The 16,867-nt window shown below is 34.1% G+C and overlaps 1 protein-coding gene across 8 annotated transcripts; it reads right to left on the bottom strand.

The window, feature by feature from the left end:
- Positions 1-6,866: 6,866 nt before the first annotated feature.
- LOC145062686 (putative serine/threonine-protein kinase PBL22) lies at positions 6,867-12,971 on the bottom strand. Of its 8 annotated transcripts, XR_013687666.1 has the most exons (8): positions 11,828-12,969; positions 11,089-11,381; positions 10,458-10,596; positions 10,217-10,362; positions 9,987-10,113; positions 9,566-9,690; positions 9,391-9,458; positions 6,867-9,289 (listed from the first exon to the last, which is right to left on the bottom strand). XR_013687666.1 is itself a non-coding variant. In XM_079010270.1 (7 exons), the coding sequence occupies exons 1-6, from the start codon at positions 12,843-12,845 to the stop codon at positions 9,401-9,403; spliced, it is 2,013 nt and encodes a 670-aa protein (XP_078866396.1). In that variant the 5' UTR covers positions 12,846-12,969; the 3' UTR covers positions 6,867-9,289; positions 9,391-9,400. The 8 variants fall into 8 exon arrangements, 6 of the variants coding, with proteins under 6 accessions (XP_078866396.1, XP_078866397.1, XP_078866395.1 ...); XM_079010270.1 differs by having other exon boundaries at positions 9,391-9,690; XM_079010271.1 differs by having other exon boundaries at positions 9,138-9,458.
- Between the last annotated feature and the right edge of the window lie 3,896 nt (positions 12,972-16,867).

Genomic DNA, 16,867 nt, shown 5'->3' with positions numbered 1-16,867 from the left:
GTTCAACCACCTAGTATTTTAAAAAGTATAAAATACACCTTATACTATATATAACATTAAAAGTCTAATATTATATATATGTATGAGTAAACAGTCAGTCTTACCGTTAGTAGGCCTCATTCACGAGGCTGGTCTATAAGGGGTGTTTAAGGAAATTGCCTATAAAATGGCGATTGAATGGGAATCCACTCTTACCCACCGCACTCTTGACTAGTGGAGGGTCGTTAGCCGAACGGGTAGGATAGGACAGAAACCTTCCATTATAAGTATAATGAAGTACAAAGTAACTAAATGCTTATACAAATTCTCAAATCGTAGTTACTTTAGGAAAAATGTGAAATTGTAAGGTAACCCATGGAATTACACTTCGTACCCTTGTCAAACGTTAGTGGAGCGTGTGTGGTTAACCGGCACACTAATTTGGGGATGACATTGGTGGCGAAGGGTGGCTCGATGCTTGTCATAGATCAATGGAGCATGTGTGGCTAACCGGCACATTGATTAGGTGATAGTAGCATTGGGTGCACCACGTGATTCGTATGCTTATTCACACCTTGTTTGTGATCCTCGGCATCCCAGTCACAAATAGTAGGGCATAATTGAGATTAAACATGCCATTGAAAAGTTCAATGAATCTCAAAACATCTAGGAGTTTCAATTCATTTAAAACTTAAACTTCCTTTTCGTTTTTCATGGTGGAAATTGGTAAATCGTCATTTACCTACCTTCAAATATTCTGCAACTAGATTACGGCATCCCTCTTCTAGGTTGTAGAGTATTGTGTTGGATCCTAGCTTGATGTTTCATTTGGGTGTTACATCAAGAATTTTAATCAACATAACTTGAATTTTCTCCCGTTTTGTAGATGTCTGAATCTTACAATGGTCTTCCCAAATCCTTTGGAACTAGCGTTCCAAATGAAGATGACGTTCCGAGATACGATCAAGGAAATGAGAGGCATGCTTCACTTCCTCCACCTCCTCCAATTGTTCTCCCTGACCCAGAAGTTCAAAGGCTTGAAAAGTTCAAGCTCACTCAAGCCCTTTTGGCAAGTAAACACGAAGATGGGAAACCTGTGCACACGTCTTAGAGATGAAGTCACACCTTGATAGGTTAAGCATGTTGGGTGTCGAGATTTGAAGCAAGTTGGCTGCTGACTGGGTTCTTTAGTCACTTCCTGAATCATATAGTGAGTTCGTTAGAGAGTACTATATGATGGATCACGACGTGACCCTCATTAATCTCACCTATTTGCTTATAGTTGCTGAATCAGCAATGATTTGGCGTGCTGGTCAAGCAAATTTGTCTGGTGAATCAAACTCCCAAACTTCAATGGACACTGGCAACATTGGAAGTCCAGAAAGAACTAAGTCTGTGATTGTCCGATGTGCTATGCCAAAGGAGTCCATTTGCTTTTATTGCCACGAGAAGGGGCATTGGAGACGAAGCTGCCCTAACTACCTGAGAAATCTAAGAGATGGGAGAGTCAAGATGTATGGCTCTACTTCAGGTAAAATCCATTATCTAACTCTTTTGAGTTCCTATTCTAGATTCTTAATACATGATGTGATAAGATTACATTTTGATGTTTTGTAGGATCGATGAAAAGAGAGGAAGCTTGAGGGAAGAAGTGAGCTGAATCTAATCATGAAGAAATGAATTTCGATCGCATTACTTGAAGAATGGATTCTTGAGCTACTACTTGGAGTTAGATTAGATTGTTAAGAAATATGTAATAACATAGTTTTTCAATTGAGTTGCATTGTAAGGACAAATTTTTTCCGCAATGAAATGAATTTTGTTTTTATCTTATTTATTTATCCTTGCGATGGCATGTATGAAAAAATTGATGTTTGAATGTTTCTATTATTAGCAACAATGGATTTGATTCTTAATTATGCTATTTTTGGAAACATCAAAAGTTTACCAAATAGGGAGAGTTTCTCATCGCCCAAGTTTCAATTGGACAGAAACTTGGAATCATGCAATGTGTATTGTATGATGAATGAAAAACTTTCACATTTGGGAAACTTAGACTAATTCTTTGACAAAGTGTCAATTGAAGGACTAGGAGATCAAGTATACTAGGTTGTGCGTTGATCAAGTCCACCACAAGAGTGACAAAGATATTCGTCATGATTTGCTAAAGTTAAGTAAATATGATAAGATTAAGTATAATTCTGATTTGATTGAAAGAGTTTCAATGAATAGTAGAACGAATAAAGAAGAATCAAGTAGGTAGAACGATAAAAGTTTCTCTATTCTAAGAAGAAGGGAGAGTACATTTTATTGTGTTTTATGATAAGTATTAATGATTAAGAACCATGTATCAATTGATCCTCTAAGTTAGTCTTAGTGCATTTGCATGTCTAAGAAGAGGAACAAGAATTGTATAAATGGTTAAATCAAGAAGTCAATCATATTTCGTTCCAATATCAAGTCTTAGATTTAAGATTGTGACTTGAGTGAAAAAGTCTTTAGTAGGTTTATAACACTTAACCAATGTGGATTTTGGAAAAGTTATCTTATTCTTCCACATTAGAAATTGGTTAGCTGTGATGTCTTGGATAAGACAAAGACCAACTAAGACCAAATTCGTGAAGTGTTTTGTCTTGATAAATGCTACACTAACTCTTGAATATTTGTTTATCAAGAAATGCTTCTTGATAAAAGAACCTTATATGTCAAGGAATCAGTGAGAGTTTTAATGTTTTTGAAAAGGTTTCGAAAACAAATCAAGAATAAACCTTATCGGTCATCACTAGCACACGACTTGAGGCTTGCAACCTATCGTGTTGACATTATTTTGTTTCTGTGCCATTCCAATTGAGTTAATTATGCATGTGAGGTCTATGAGTTCTCATTTAAATGCTTAAAGAAAAAGCACATTGATCAATGGAAAGTACACTGATATGTAAGGATAAGTTGCTCAACTACTTGGAAGACATGGTGGGCACTCGTGTTACCATAAGGCAAGAAATCAAGATTAAGAAAGTTCAGTCCATATGAGTTTGGATTTGTCACAAACTTTGGTTTTAGCAAATTCACATGGATAGGAACTCATACACCATAAAATCAAAGTATCATAAGATTCCTTCCTTCATGAAAATGACTATGAGGAAATGCTTTCACTAAGAGAGATTTTAAGAAGATAGCGATTGTGAAAATTGTATTCTCAAATTCGATTATGGTTACGGCATCCCTTTCCATAGTTCGAATTGTGAGATTTGGCAATTAGTTTCAACATTTGGAACTTAGTACGTAACATAAGTTCTGAATTGTTTAAACACACATATGAGCTATCTAAGGCAAAGGTGTATAAGTTTAAGAAGCTTAGATAAAGGCTTATCGAAGCATCTGGTATTAGAAATATGAATTTCAGAAATTCAATAGGCATTGTTTTCTGGAAGTTCATTTGTTTTCTAAATATATGTCAAAGCTAGTGGGAGCATAAGTGTTATACTTATATGATAATAATCATCATGATAGTGGGAGCATAAGTGTTATGCTTGTATGATTATTGCAAATTAGCAATATTAATTATAGAAAAACAAAGATTCAAATTTGCAAAGTTGCATGGGTTGAAAAGTTGTTTTGCTATAATTAAGGGAGAGAATATTATTCTTTGTTTCAAAATCTAAAGCTTAGATTGAGAAATTTTAATAAATTTAGTCAAAGGATACATATTGTGTTCTCAAAATTTGATTATGATTACGGCATCCCTCTTCATAGTTCGAGTTTGAGAACATAACACATAAAATATTATGGCAGAAGATTGATAAAATATCATATCTTTATGTAAGACATTATGCATCGTGTCCCATACGCTTCGGGTATAGGATCGATTGCAAATGCTATAGTATTTAACCATTCAAAAATTTTCCAAATGACTAGCGCATTAAGAGGGAAAAGGACTAGAATCGGTTTTGACTAAAATAATTAAACAACTATCAAAGGACGATCCAAAGTTCGTTGAGGATTGGTCGCTTTTGAGTAGTTGGAAGTATGGTATTGGATGGACCATATTGACATTATTATGAATAGATAAGATTCTATTAAGAATGAGTTGTCATATGGCAAATGTTGAAATGTTTCCACATTGGGAGTTAGATATTGAGAGTCTATCCCTAGATTAGAAACTTTTATGCAGGAAGGATGTTCAAATGAATGTACTTTGAATGTGAGACTTCACGTCTATGGAATTGTCTTGTAACAATTTCCGATAGAGTACTTCATAATTTCATTAGCCAAGTCTTGGTGACTTTTGTGCTATGACTTTACGAAAGGATCGTTGCATAAGATGTTAGAATCTAGCATATTCTAATAGTGGCAAGAACCTTGTGTTCTTACACTAATAATGGGGATTAAGGAATTGTGAAATGAGAATCATTGGAAAAGTTTTCAATTGATCTATTTCACAAAGCATGGACCATAGGAAACAAAGTGTGCATGCTTAGAGCATGGGACAATTGTTGTTGTAATTCAAGTAATGAGTTGATTATCCAAAACATTAAATGATAAATAATGAGTAATCAATATGGGGGATAAATAGAAGTGTTTTATTTACTCTCACAAGTTTAGGGCCATATAGGATTAAGTATTATTGTTATGTTTCAGTTTGCATGTTTTGACTTCCCGAATAACTAGTTTATTCAAACATCCATAGTCGGTCATACGCTGGAAGTAAGTATGAAGAAAGACTGTCATGAATCTGTCTGTAGATTGTCTGAAGTGTTTAGACATGGCACAAGTTTGTTGCAGAGTTCATGAGTGCTTTGATAAGATTAGAGTATTGGATTAAACCCACGCTCACTTGGATCACTCCATGGATTTATCACGAGTGATTAGTGAGACGATAATATTGTATATTCTTTAAACCGAGACATGTGAGTTGTTATTTTTTGGTCGGTTACACATTGATAATAAGTAAACGCACCAGTAACTTGGTGTTATAAAACTTATTGTTGTGTGTGATTCGATCAATAAATGCAAGCGAGCATTTGAGTTGCAGTTTATCCATTCCTTTTACCCAAAGTGGGATAAAAGCGATATTTGTGGGCCTCTCGATGATTTAGTGATGACGCCTAGGTGCTTGGCCAAGCCGGGACTAAGTTGATGTGTTCAATTGTATCAGTCGTCATAAATCGGAAGTCGGGAAACAGTGTAGAGAGAATGATTAAAATTCATGTCTTTTGTCTATACGATATCTTGAGAATGGAGGAATATATAATCCCTTATCTAGAGGACACGCTATCTGATAAGATCAGAGTTGACAGTGGCTTTTGAAAGCTACGATTGCTGATCAGGTTCTGAAGTCATACGGAAAATAGTTATTAGACTTATCCAAGTGGGAGACTGTTGGATTAGTGTCTAAGTCCATAACTATTTTGGTATGTACTTGACCCGATTATGAGCATGGTCCTTTTGTGTTGCCTTCACCATAGCAATATGTAGGATGAATTAAGGAGAGAAAGGTCTAAATATGATTTATTAATATATTATGAGAATAATATATTAAAGGAGAAATCATATTGTTTAATTAATATTAGTCAAGAATTAATTAAGAATTAATTTTGTGGCAAAAAGAGATTAATTAAATTTAGGGGACTAGACTGCAATTATTGGATAATTAAGTTATTGGGCTAAGGAATGCTAAAGGAACAAGGGGTGAATGAAATTATGATGGGAGCCCATCATATTTTCGTCCATGGGTTGCTTACAGTTTAAGTTGTCCATTAGGGTTTTGACTGAAACCCTAGCAGCCCACACAAGTATATAAAGGACCCCTTCGGCCCCAAAAACGTGGGTAACTGATTCTCTAGGGTTTCTAGTCGTTTTGGGCAGCCTCCTTTCTTCTCCCCTTTATCCAAGTTGCATATGGTGTTTGTGACTCCATTAGAGGTGCAGCACGTGAGGCACTAAGCTTTTGAAGCCAATCCAAGCAAGGAATTGATTGTTATTGCTACATAACAATCTAAATAACAAGCAAAGGTAATTCTCTAAACCCTAATTCAGTTTATAATATGTTAGATCTAAGATTGTAAGTCTTGGATACATTTCATGTTCAATAGAGAAACCTAGATCCAAGCATTAGGGTTTGTATGAGCACATAGGATTGTTCTTATGCCTAAAACCCATCAACTATATGGTAGTAGTAGGGGTGGAATAGTCCCCATAGCCGGTTGAGATAAACCGGAGGGTAGGTCGGCACCCTAGAAATGCCAACGTAGGTTGACACCCAAAAAATGCTAGACAGGGTAGGTCGGCACCCCAGAAATGCCAGACAGGGTAGGTCAGCACCCTAGAATTGCCAGACAGGATAGGTCGGGCACCCCAGAATTGCCCGACAGTATGTTCGTTATGTGGTATGTGGTATGGTGAGGGAACTCACTATAATTCATGCTTACAGTTTTCAGTTTTGTTTTCAGGTACCTCTTCATCGAAGGGGAAGGAGTTGGCACGGTAGCAGCGCATCACACACACACAGGATTTCCACATTCTGAGATTCTTGGGATTGTACTCTGACATTATTATTTTTTTTATGATATGATTTTGAAACATGTGATTATCGTTTATGGAATGATGTGACTCGATGATGTTTCCTTATAAATGTTTTCTAAATCGTTATATTAAAAATGAATTTTTGGTCTTGAAAATTAGGATGTTACAGGTTATATATATATATATATATATATATATATATATATATATATATATATATATATATATGTGTGTGTGTGTGTGTGTGTGTGGAGAGAAGAACGCATCTTTACCAACTACTCTTCACATGCATATAATAAATGTTTTGTGCATGCTTAGTTTGAAATAAACATGCTTTTTTTTAATAGCATGCAACACATTTGAAATAAAAATGACTTAAGCAATTAGCTCAATCCAAATTACAAAAATAAGTTTGAAATAGGAGACATACACCAATTTTACCAAAAAAAAGAGGAAGTTTGGATCTATTTTTAACCCAATTAAAAGTAGTAATGAAAATGTCATCCAGAATAAGAATCACCGTTCCCCTATCATTCTGGTACACTAAAGCATTTTGAGCCTTCTAAATCATCCGAAGGGTAGAATCAATGAGTTAAATGCAGATTTATAGCATTTTTATCACATGTGTCTGCCTTCTACTACTCCACCTTGAATAGGAGGAAGGAAGACCTTGCAACTAGGAGGACCAACCAATTATCCAACTCCATAGATTTGAAGCGTTAAAACATGCAAAGAAAACAAGATCAACACTCTCATCCCATAACTTGCAAAATGGCCATGCTGCAGGAGAAACAGACACTATTCTCTTAGAAAGATTGACGAAAGTGGGAATTCCATCTTTAATCAGTCTCCAAACAAAGCAATTGATTTTGATTGGAAGGTCTCACTTGTTTCACATCAAACAATATCTTGTCTCCATTTCTCGCCAATTCTATTTCAAGAGATGTCTCATTTGAAATAAACATGCATAGCTTGACAAAAGAACTATCATGAAGTACAAATGCTCACATGTATCACCGAAAGTTAGTTTGAACTTTGTCCCAATTTAATTCTTCACATTCTTCATGAAACAAACTTTACATTTAAATTTGAATTTACAACTTTGGCCCTTCAGTTTTAAAAGACTTGTAACTTTAGGAGGCATAAATTCCACAAAAATGCTTGGTTGAATAGTAGTAACATTCATTTTAACATAGGGAACCCTACCCTTACTCATAACTTCAATTGTCATAACATCACCCAAAGGCTATCTCAAGAACTCTAAAATTTCAAGGTCCTTAATAACTATGCCACTTCAATAAAGACTAACTTTTACCTCACCTCCTGAATGACCTGACCTTCTCTGGTACATTTGTTGGAGTTGAATTCAAACTCATAAGCAAAAAGAGTACATGGAAATAGAGGAAAAAGGTCATAACAGCTAGAAACATAACAAAAAACATAACATGTAACTAATGAAAAACAAGTGGACACAACTCGTTTATCTTGTATTAAATTTCTTAGTATGTTGTAGTTTTTATTCTCTTGTTTTTTAATAATATTTAAACTTTTTGCAAGCATGTAGTAGTATAAGTAAGGGACTCCCTGTTTTTTCTGTTGGAACTTTGATTAATAATTTGCATTGTGGGACTTGTCCCACGTTGGAAGCAAGAAAGGAAAAGCTCGTCCTTATAAGTTTAAGCCTCATTAGTTTATCAATATGGATAAAGCATTGGGCTAAGATTGATTGGCTTGGGTTATGGTGTTGGACTAGCCTAATTGGACTTAAATTATGCTAATATAAAGAGAATAGTTAATGGTCAAAAGATGGGCCTTCGGCCTCGGGGCTCTTAGGGTCTTCCTGATTAATTAAATATTTTTTAGTTATGAAATTATTTTTTTTATAAAATTTGTAATTACAAAATTGACAGGTATTATGGTAGTTATTTTCGGTATTTGATAGTTTCCAACTGGTATAATCAAAACCTATAAATACTTGTTTTTATTTATTTATTGAGGGTTATAGAAAACATATCACACCACAAAAACTCTTGCAAATTCGTTTTTCTGAAGATAAAGGGAACCCATAGATTTTCGACAAATTAGAAGATCACTTCTTGTATTGATTGTTATATCCTCAAGCCATATCCAAACCTTGAAATCTCGATCTTAAGACACTGTGTTTACAGGCCTCAATCTTCAACAATTTTGAGTCTGTATTATGTTATGTATAACACATTCAAGTATGTTTCTCTTGTGAATTACTTCTTGTATTTATATTTTCAATTTTGTTTGTTATATATCTGTTATTCTGTTGATTGTTTACTTGTGTCATAATATTTTCATGTGTTAACTAGTTATGATGAAGCACTAGAAGGTTACTTCAAAAAAGGTTTTGCCTACAGCTGCTTTGCACATCTAACTCTCAAGAGTACATAGGCAAAGACGCCTCACAGACATAAACCATGAAGGTGGTGAGAGTATACGTTAGTAATGTGTTGGCTTGATCACATATTTTAGATGGTGTATGCATGAATATGAATATCCTTTTAAATTAAATACAAACTATCTATGATGATTCTTCTGTTCTAAGCAAATTTATAAAGTACATTTTGATCATTTTAAGAGAAGCACATGAGACTTGAGTGGGGTTGTGATTGAAATATAAACTTATAATCACATATATATTAACATCAGATGTTGAGATCAAAAGACATTTAATGTTGTAATATAGGAGAAGTAGAAGTAGAAAAATGAACCTGGATTTTCTTGGACACATCCTTTCTTTGATGTCAAGAAAATGTCCAAACTAAGTGTATAACAGTAAATAGATTAGATCATGTGAAACAAGGCACAAAGAAACAACCAACAAAACATATTTAGTACACAAGTCTAAGCATAACTACATACCTTCTATACATTAGCTTTTGACAACATGCAATTGTTCTAAGCTTTGCAAAACTTCCTCACTTGAAGGCCTATCCTTGGGATCCATAGCAACACATCTTAATGCAAGCATAACACAATCGAAAGCAACTTCTAGGGGATAATTATGCCCAAGATGTGGATCAATTATTTTCTTTACCTTGTCTCTATCTACTAAATTAAACTCAAATATAGGCCACTCTATACTCCTTGCTCGATGGCCTATTAAGGTTTCCAACAACACCACTCCAAAGCTATAAATGTCACTCTTCACAGTCAAGTGGCCTGAAACACTAAAAGTTAATTATCTCTAATTACAATATATATATATATATATATATATATATATATATATATATATATATATATATAATAGAGAGAGAGAGAGAGAGAGAGAAACTTTTTGAACCACTGCACATGGGTCTAATTGTTCAAAACCAACTATTGTTCTTAAGTTTGCACAGTGTATCTAAAAAGGCTCGTTCCTATGCTTTTCTAGAACGGTTTGTTTTGAAACATAAACCAAAAACAATTATTGTCAATATCACATATTCAAGTATCACTAGGATGCAGTAATTTACCTGTGCTTAGATATTGTGAGTCGAAATAACCTAAGCTACACATAACTCCTGTAGTAATACTGTCCAACTTCTGGATTTCTGGGCCAAATTTTGCCAACACAAAATCCCCTAGTTTTGCATTAAAATTCTGGAATAAGGTATTCAAAATAAATATTTCTCTTTAATGGCATAAACAAAAAGCATGGAAGTGGTTCCATCACCAAAAAAAATCTTAAGTGGCTTAAGACTACCTGATCCAAATATATATTAGATGGTTCAACATGACCGTGTATGACTTGATTTTTTGACGAATGCATAAAAGCAAGCCCACGAGCTACTCCTATCATTATCATAAGTCGTGTTCCCCATGAAAGTGGTTCAACAAAATCATGTTCATCTGAAAAATTATTCATGTCACATTAGTTAACAATTCAACCTTTTGGGTAATGTTAACCCAAATTAACAATAGGTTGAGAGAGACCCGTATATTACCTTGAAATAAGAAGCGCCCAAGATTTCGGTTGTGTATATACTCATAAACAAGCAAGCATTGGTGTTTTTTATCATCGGAATATCCCAAGACACTAACAATGTTTGGATGAGACAACTCCCCCAAGCCAGTCACCACCGTCTAATCACACAAAATTGTATGTTACTTTCAGCAAAAGCATTAATAAGAAAACTCTAGCATTGTTTTATTTCAAGAATCATCCGTTGTATTCACAATATAAAACATAGATTTAGAAAACAACATTTTCATATATCTTGATATCACCTCTTAACAACAACACCACATAACTTTCCTTTTCTCAAGTTCAAATGCCATGTTTTTCTCCATCTATTGTTAATAAGGATGTGTTCTCGAGCCACTTTTTGAACAGAAACATATTGATTTTGAAAGAAACCAAGAAAAGAGAAAATTTGTGTCTTCTCCAGCCACTTTTGTGGAGAAGGAAAGGAACCATTCAAACTGAATTAAAACATTTTCATTGTTCTATTACTTTTTTTTATATATATAAATCTACCATATATGCAGCTACATCTCCCCTAATTAAAAAGCCTTGACCTTGTTAATCAACTCTTTATTACAGATGTAAGTTTATGTATATTTATTGATACTTACCTCCCATTCTGGAAGATCTTCAGAGTACCTTTTAACAGCAACAGCAATTCCAACACCCTCTCTTGAAGGGGCCAATGTGTTCTTGTCAACCCAACCTAAGAACACCTCTCCCAAACCTCCCCTGCCCAAGAGAAAATGTTGACTGAAGTTTCTTGTAGCTTTTTTTAGATCAACAAACTTAAATACTTTCAAACTTGGCATAGGAATTGTGAAATCTTCGTTATCAACCACAGTATCACCAACATTTCTATTGTCCCCTTTGTTGTTAGTTGATAGATCTGAACCACCATGGGCTGAAATAGATGAAAACAATCATATTTAGTTTGTTCCACCACCATCCGGTAGTGGTTCTTCTGATTTATGTCATATAATACCCAATAAATTATTTTTCCACTAGGAACTGATATGACTAATAAGAATAGTACTCCTGCTAACAAAAATTTAGCATTCATAACTATATAGGTAATTATAAACTATATCCTACAGGATTTAATAAGCATCCAGATAAATGTATTGCTACTGCAAGTGTAATATGAACCAGCTTCAAGTCTAACTAATTTAGGTAATATGCTGCCTCTCTTCACATATTGAGTTTGCATAATCTTGGTATGGATATGAAAGTCATAAACAATGATTCAACATCAATGCTCCTCAATGCATGAGTACTGTTGTGTATGTGTAAATATATACACACAATTTAAAATCTTTGTATACTGACTTTAATAGGAGCTTAAAATACCAGAGTTCTCTCTGCTAGACAAGGAGGGGAACCTATCAACCATTCGACCAAATATGGTTCTTCCAGCAGGTTGCAACAAACTATTCCTTTTCTCTTGTAAGTTCAGTACAGACTCAAGACCAACCACAACCTCAGCCATGGTAGGACGCCGCTTTGGATTACTAAGCAAACATCTCTCTACAATTCTAACAAACTCCTTCAAACATTTTGAGGATATCTGACACCTTATAGAAGAATCAATAATATGTTTTAAATTTCCTTCTTTGATAGAATCTTGAGCCCATGTTGCCAGGCCCACATCAAGACTATTATCAACTGCACGCTTCCGACACAGCACTTCCAACAGTACCACACCAAAAGCATACACATCGGACTTCCTTGTTAGCTTTCCAGTTGTGAAATAATTTGGATCGAAATACCCAAAAGTTCCTTTAACAAGTGTGTTTATATAAGTACACGGCTGATTTGTTGGCCCTATTTTCGACAATCCAAAATCTGATATTTTTGCTGACCAGCTTTCATGTAACAAAATATTTGAGGGCTTGACATCACGATGTATAACACCCAACTCAATCCCTGTACCAGTGTGTAGGTAGTCTAACCCACGAGCAGCACCTATGCAGATCTTGAGTCGTTGAAGCCATGAAAGAGGGGTACCAAGCTTATGTAGGTGGTCTTCAAGTGTTCCATTGGGCATATATTCGTAGATGAGAATCATCTCTTTTTCATAATTACAATAGCCAAATAAAGATACAAGGTGACAGTGACGCAAGTTTGAAAGCATCTCAACTTCTGCCCAGAACTCTGAGGCCCCTTGAGAGGATACTAAATCCAACCGTTTGATGGCAGCAACCGCAACACTTGATCCATTGATAATGTTACCTTTGTAAACTTTTCCAAAACCCCCTTTCCCAATTACTAATGCATCGTCAAAGTTAGCGGTTGCTAAGAGAATCTCACAAAAGTCAACGTGACGGCATGTTTGTACTGACGATTCCATGGAGGATTGAGTTTCCATACCATCAGCGGTAGCAGCGAATATTATTATTGAAGAAGTAGGTTTACAAGCTGAATTACAAGCACACTTTCAAGAAAAAGAATTACAGCGAAGATGATTATTGAAGTTGATAATACTTTTGAATATTATAAACTTGTTGTTGGAATAGATGTTGCCAAGCGTAAATAGGGGATCTCTTTTCATTTTCATTAGTCGACAAAAAGCAAAAGTTTTGCTTGGTTAATCTAATAAAATAAAGACAACATTACATAAAATAATACATGTGCTTTATGGAAAGAACGACACGTGGTCCTTATGATAAACTAGACCATGTAATCACGTTGCACGATAAAAAAAAATATTAACAAATCACATCCACTTTAGAGATTTAAATTAAAAAACAAATAATACATATTATATATTAATAAAAATATCTTCAACCAAAAAAATATGATAAGCTATAATAATCTTTTTTATTTAATATAACAATCTTATATATATATATATATATATATATATATATATATATATATATATATATGGGAAAATGACTTATATGGGTAACTATGTTTCAAAATCGTTCAAAAAATATCATTCAAGTTTGGTGTGTCCAAAAAACATCATCTAAGTAAAGCATTTGTACAAAAAACACCAACGAAGTACATTCTTTGTTCAAATTTGAACTTTTGGTAGCCAGCAATTACCGGTAAAAAATAAGTAAAGGAAAAAAAAAATAGGAAATGACTCAAAAAGATAACTATGTTTCAAAATTGTTCAAAAAACACCATCCAAATTTGGTATGTTCAAAAAACACCATCCAAGTAAACTTTTTGTACAAAAAACACCAACAAACTATATTTTTTGTTCAAATAATACCCACCGGTAACTGGTTCTTACAGGTTAAATAATAACTTGGCTTAACTATTATGAAATGGCATAATATTGATTGACAAAACAATAAATGATATATTCCTCCTTTAAAAACCGATTTAGGGTTTCTTCATGGACGAATGACTTATTCTTCTCCTATGATTGCTCTTCTTCTTCTAAAGTGATGATCTTGAACTCAAGTCCAAAATCCTAACTCTTAACTTAAGGCAAAAAGGGCTCCTTTACCCTTGCCTCAATGGGCCTCCCTCCCCCTAAGGCCCAATCCATAAAAGCCCAAAAAGGCATCCAAGCCTAACTACAAGGCATCTAAGGCCTAATATGGCATAAGAACCGCCAACATGGCCTTAAGCCCAAAAAATGACCTGCTACAATCAGGTGGGCCCAATGCCTAACTTAAACAAGTCTGTGCATAGTCCCATCATATGTTGGGATCACACAGACTTGTTTAAGTTAGGCATCGGGCCCACCTGATTGTAACAAGTCATTTTTTGGGCTTACGGCCATGTTGGGGGTTCTTGGGCCATATTAGGCCTTAGATGCCTCGTAGTTGGGCTTAAATGCCTTTTTGGGCTTTTTATGGATTTGGGCCTTAGGGGAGGGAGGCCCATTGATGTAGGGGTAAAGGAGCCATTTTTGCCTTAAATTAAGAGTTAGGGTTTTGGACTTGAGTTCAAGATCATCACTTTAGAAGAAGAAGAGCAATCATAGGAGAAGAAGAAGTCATTCGTTCATGAAGAAACCCTGAATTGGTTTTTAAAGGAGGAATATATCATTTATTGTTTTGTCAATCATTATTATGCCATGTCATAATAGTTAAGCCAAGTTATCATTTAACCTGTAAGAACCAGTTACCGGTGGGTATTATTTGAACAAAACGTATAGTTTGTTGGTGTTTTTTGTACAAAAAGTTTACTTGGATGGTGTTTTTTGAACATACCAAACTTGGATGGTGTTTTTTGAATGATTTTGAAACATAGTTACCTTTTTGAGTCATTTCCTATTGTTTTTTTCCTTTACTTATTTTTTACCGGTAATAGCCGGTTACCAAAGGTCAAATTTGAACAAAGAATTTACTTCGTTGGTGTTTTTTGTACAAATGTTTTACTTGGATGGTGTTTTTTAGACACACCAAACTTGAATGGTATTTTTTAAACGATTTTGAAACATAGTTACTCATATAAGTCATTTTCCGTATATATATATATATATATATATATATATATATATATATAGAGAGAGAGAGAGAGAGAGAGAGAGAGAGGTGGGTTCAATTGAGAAATATAAAAAAGGTTGACAATTGGGGAATCATTCTCAGCCATTCATTTTATCTAAGTATAAAAAGACACGGTGGCAAACTTGTAAATATGATAACAAACTTCAATCTCAAATACGTATCTGTAGATAATTAGATTACAGTTCAAACTCATTCATCGTTCATCATCCAAATTTATTCTCCAACTTTCAACAATCATCCAGATTTCTTCAATTACACCATCATCAACATCATCCAGTGCTAATCAATCATCGATCTTCGTCAATAATCAACACGATTCAACAATTAACAACAAAAATTCGTTTTTGGTTCTTTTAATTCAACCTTCAATTGTGTTTGAATATGATCAGATCTTCAACATCTATGATTAATTATACTCTCAGCGTTATTAGATAAATATCATCGATAATCAACAAAAATCCACTTCATATCATTCATTCAACATCGATTATCAAATAAAACTTCAAAATTGAGGTTAGAAAAAGATCAAATCGTTTTTTTTTTTTTTGAAAAATTTCATATAATTCTCTATCAATCTACTCTTTTGTAAGATTTAAATAGTCAAAATATCATGTTTTTAACATTTTTAAAAAAAGTTAAATTGTATGCATTCCAACTGTTTGATGAAATGCATAAACTAAATCACCACGTTATATTCATATATGAATATGTTTTCTCAGTATATGATTATTAAAACAAAAAAACAAATATGCAAGTCTGTATATTATTCATATGTGAATAACATATAAAAATTATATGTATATTTGTGAAAATACATTGTAATATTCAAATGTGAATATACTGTGTAATATTCATATGTGAATATACTGTGTAATATTCATAAGTGAATATATCATCTAATATTTACAAATGAATATACTATGTAATATTCACATGTGATATACCATGTAATACTATGTAATATTCAGATATGAAAATATTATCTAATATTCATAACTGAATATACCATCTAATATTCACAAGTGAATATACTATGTAATATTCATAAGTGAATGCATCGTCTAATATTTAAATATTTTAAGTCCGCAAAATTGCTTGTGTATCAATCAGATCCAATTGATGGTGCGGAATCCCGATCAATTGGATGATGTCAGATCAAAATAGAAGAGAATGAGAAGAAGATGATGATGAATCTATGATGTATTCAATAAGAATGATGCTCCATATACATAGATTCTCTCACACACACACACACACTCTTCTCTCTAACTTTCTATCTCTTCTCTATCCTCTAGCCTCACACTCACATGCACTCTTCATCCCATATATATGGACCTCCAGCCATACACATGTGTACAGCCGCACACCCTGTGTACGGCCGTACACAGGGTGTGCGGCCGTACACACAAACCGCAAACACATACAACATTACATAAAAAAAATATATTTTCCTAGAAAAGCAAAGTATAAACCATATTTTTGACCCAACAATCTCCCCCTTGGTTTATAGCTTTCTTTTCTAAATGACCTAACAAGCTCCCCTTAAAAAGTAGCTGGCTTTTCTTGTCAATCTTCAATGGGAGTTTTGGCTTCAGCTTTAATCTTTGATTTCTTCACAGCTTCAAGATGAACTTGATGAATCTTCATGAATCACTTCATCTCGAGCGGTTGGGATTTTCTTCAAGATTTGACTCTGAACACACATGGGGTGAGAAGGCTTGATGTACTGATTCTTGAAAGATAGCGCATTCAGCTTGAGAATCTTCAGAGAGAACAAATCTTCTGGATCACTTCAGCAGATTCATAGATAGCAGCAAATTGATTGAGGAAGCTTCAATGCAATCTGTCACATAATCTTCAAGTACAGCTTCACCATGCTTTTGGGGTTGACAGATTGTATGTTGAAAGAATAATCTTC

This window comes from Lactuca serriola, chromosome 7 (assembly GCF_051521515.1).
Source record: "Lactuca serriola cultivar US96UC23 chromosome 7, Lser_US96UC23_V15, whole genome shotgun sequence".
NCBI classification, from domain to species: domain Eukaryota; kingdom Viridiplantae; phylum Streptophyta; class Magnoliopsida; order Asterales; family Asteraceae; genus Lactuca; species Lactuca serriola.
The sequence above is the reverse complement of the archived record's forward strand: the minus strand, read 5'-3'. Positions and strand labels throughout refer to the sequence as shown.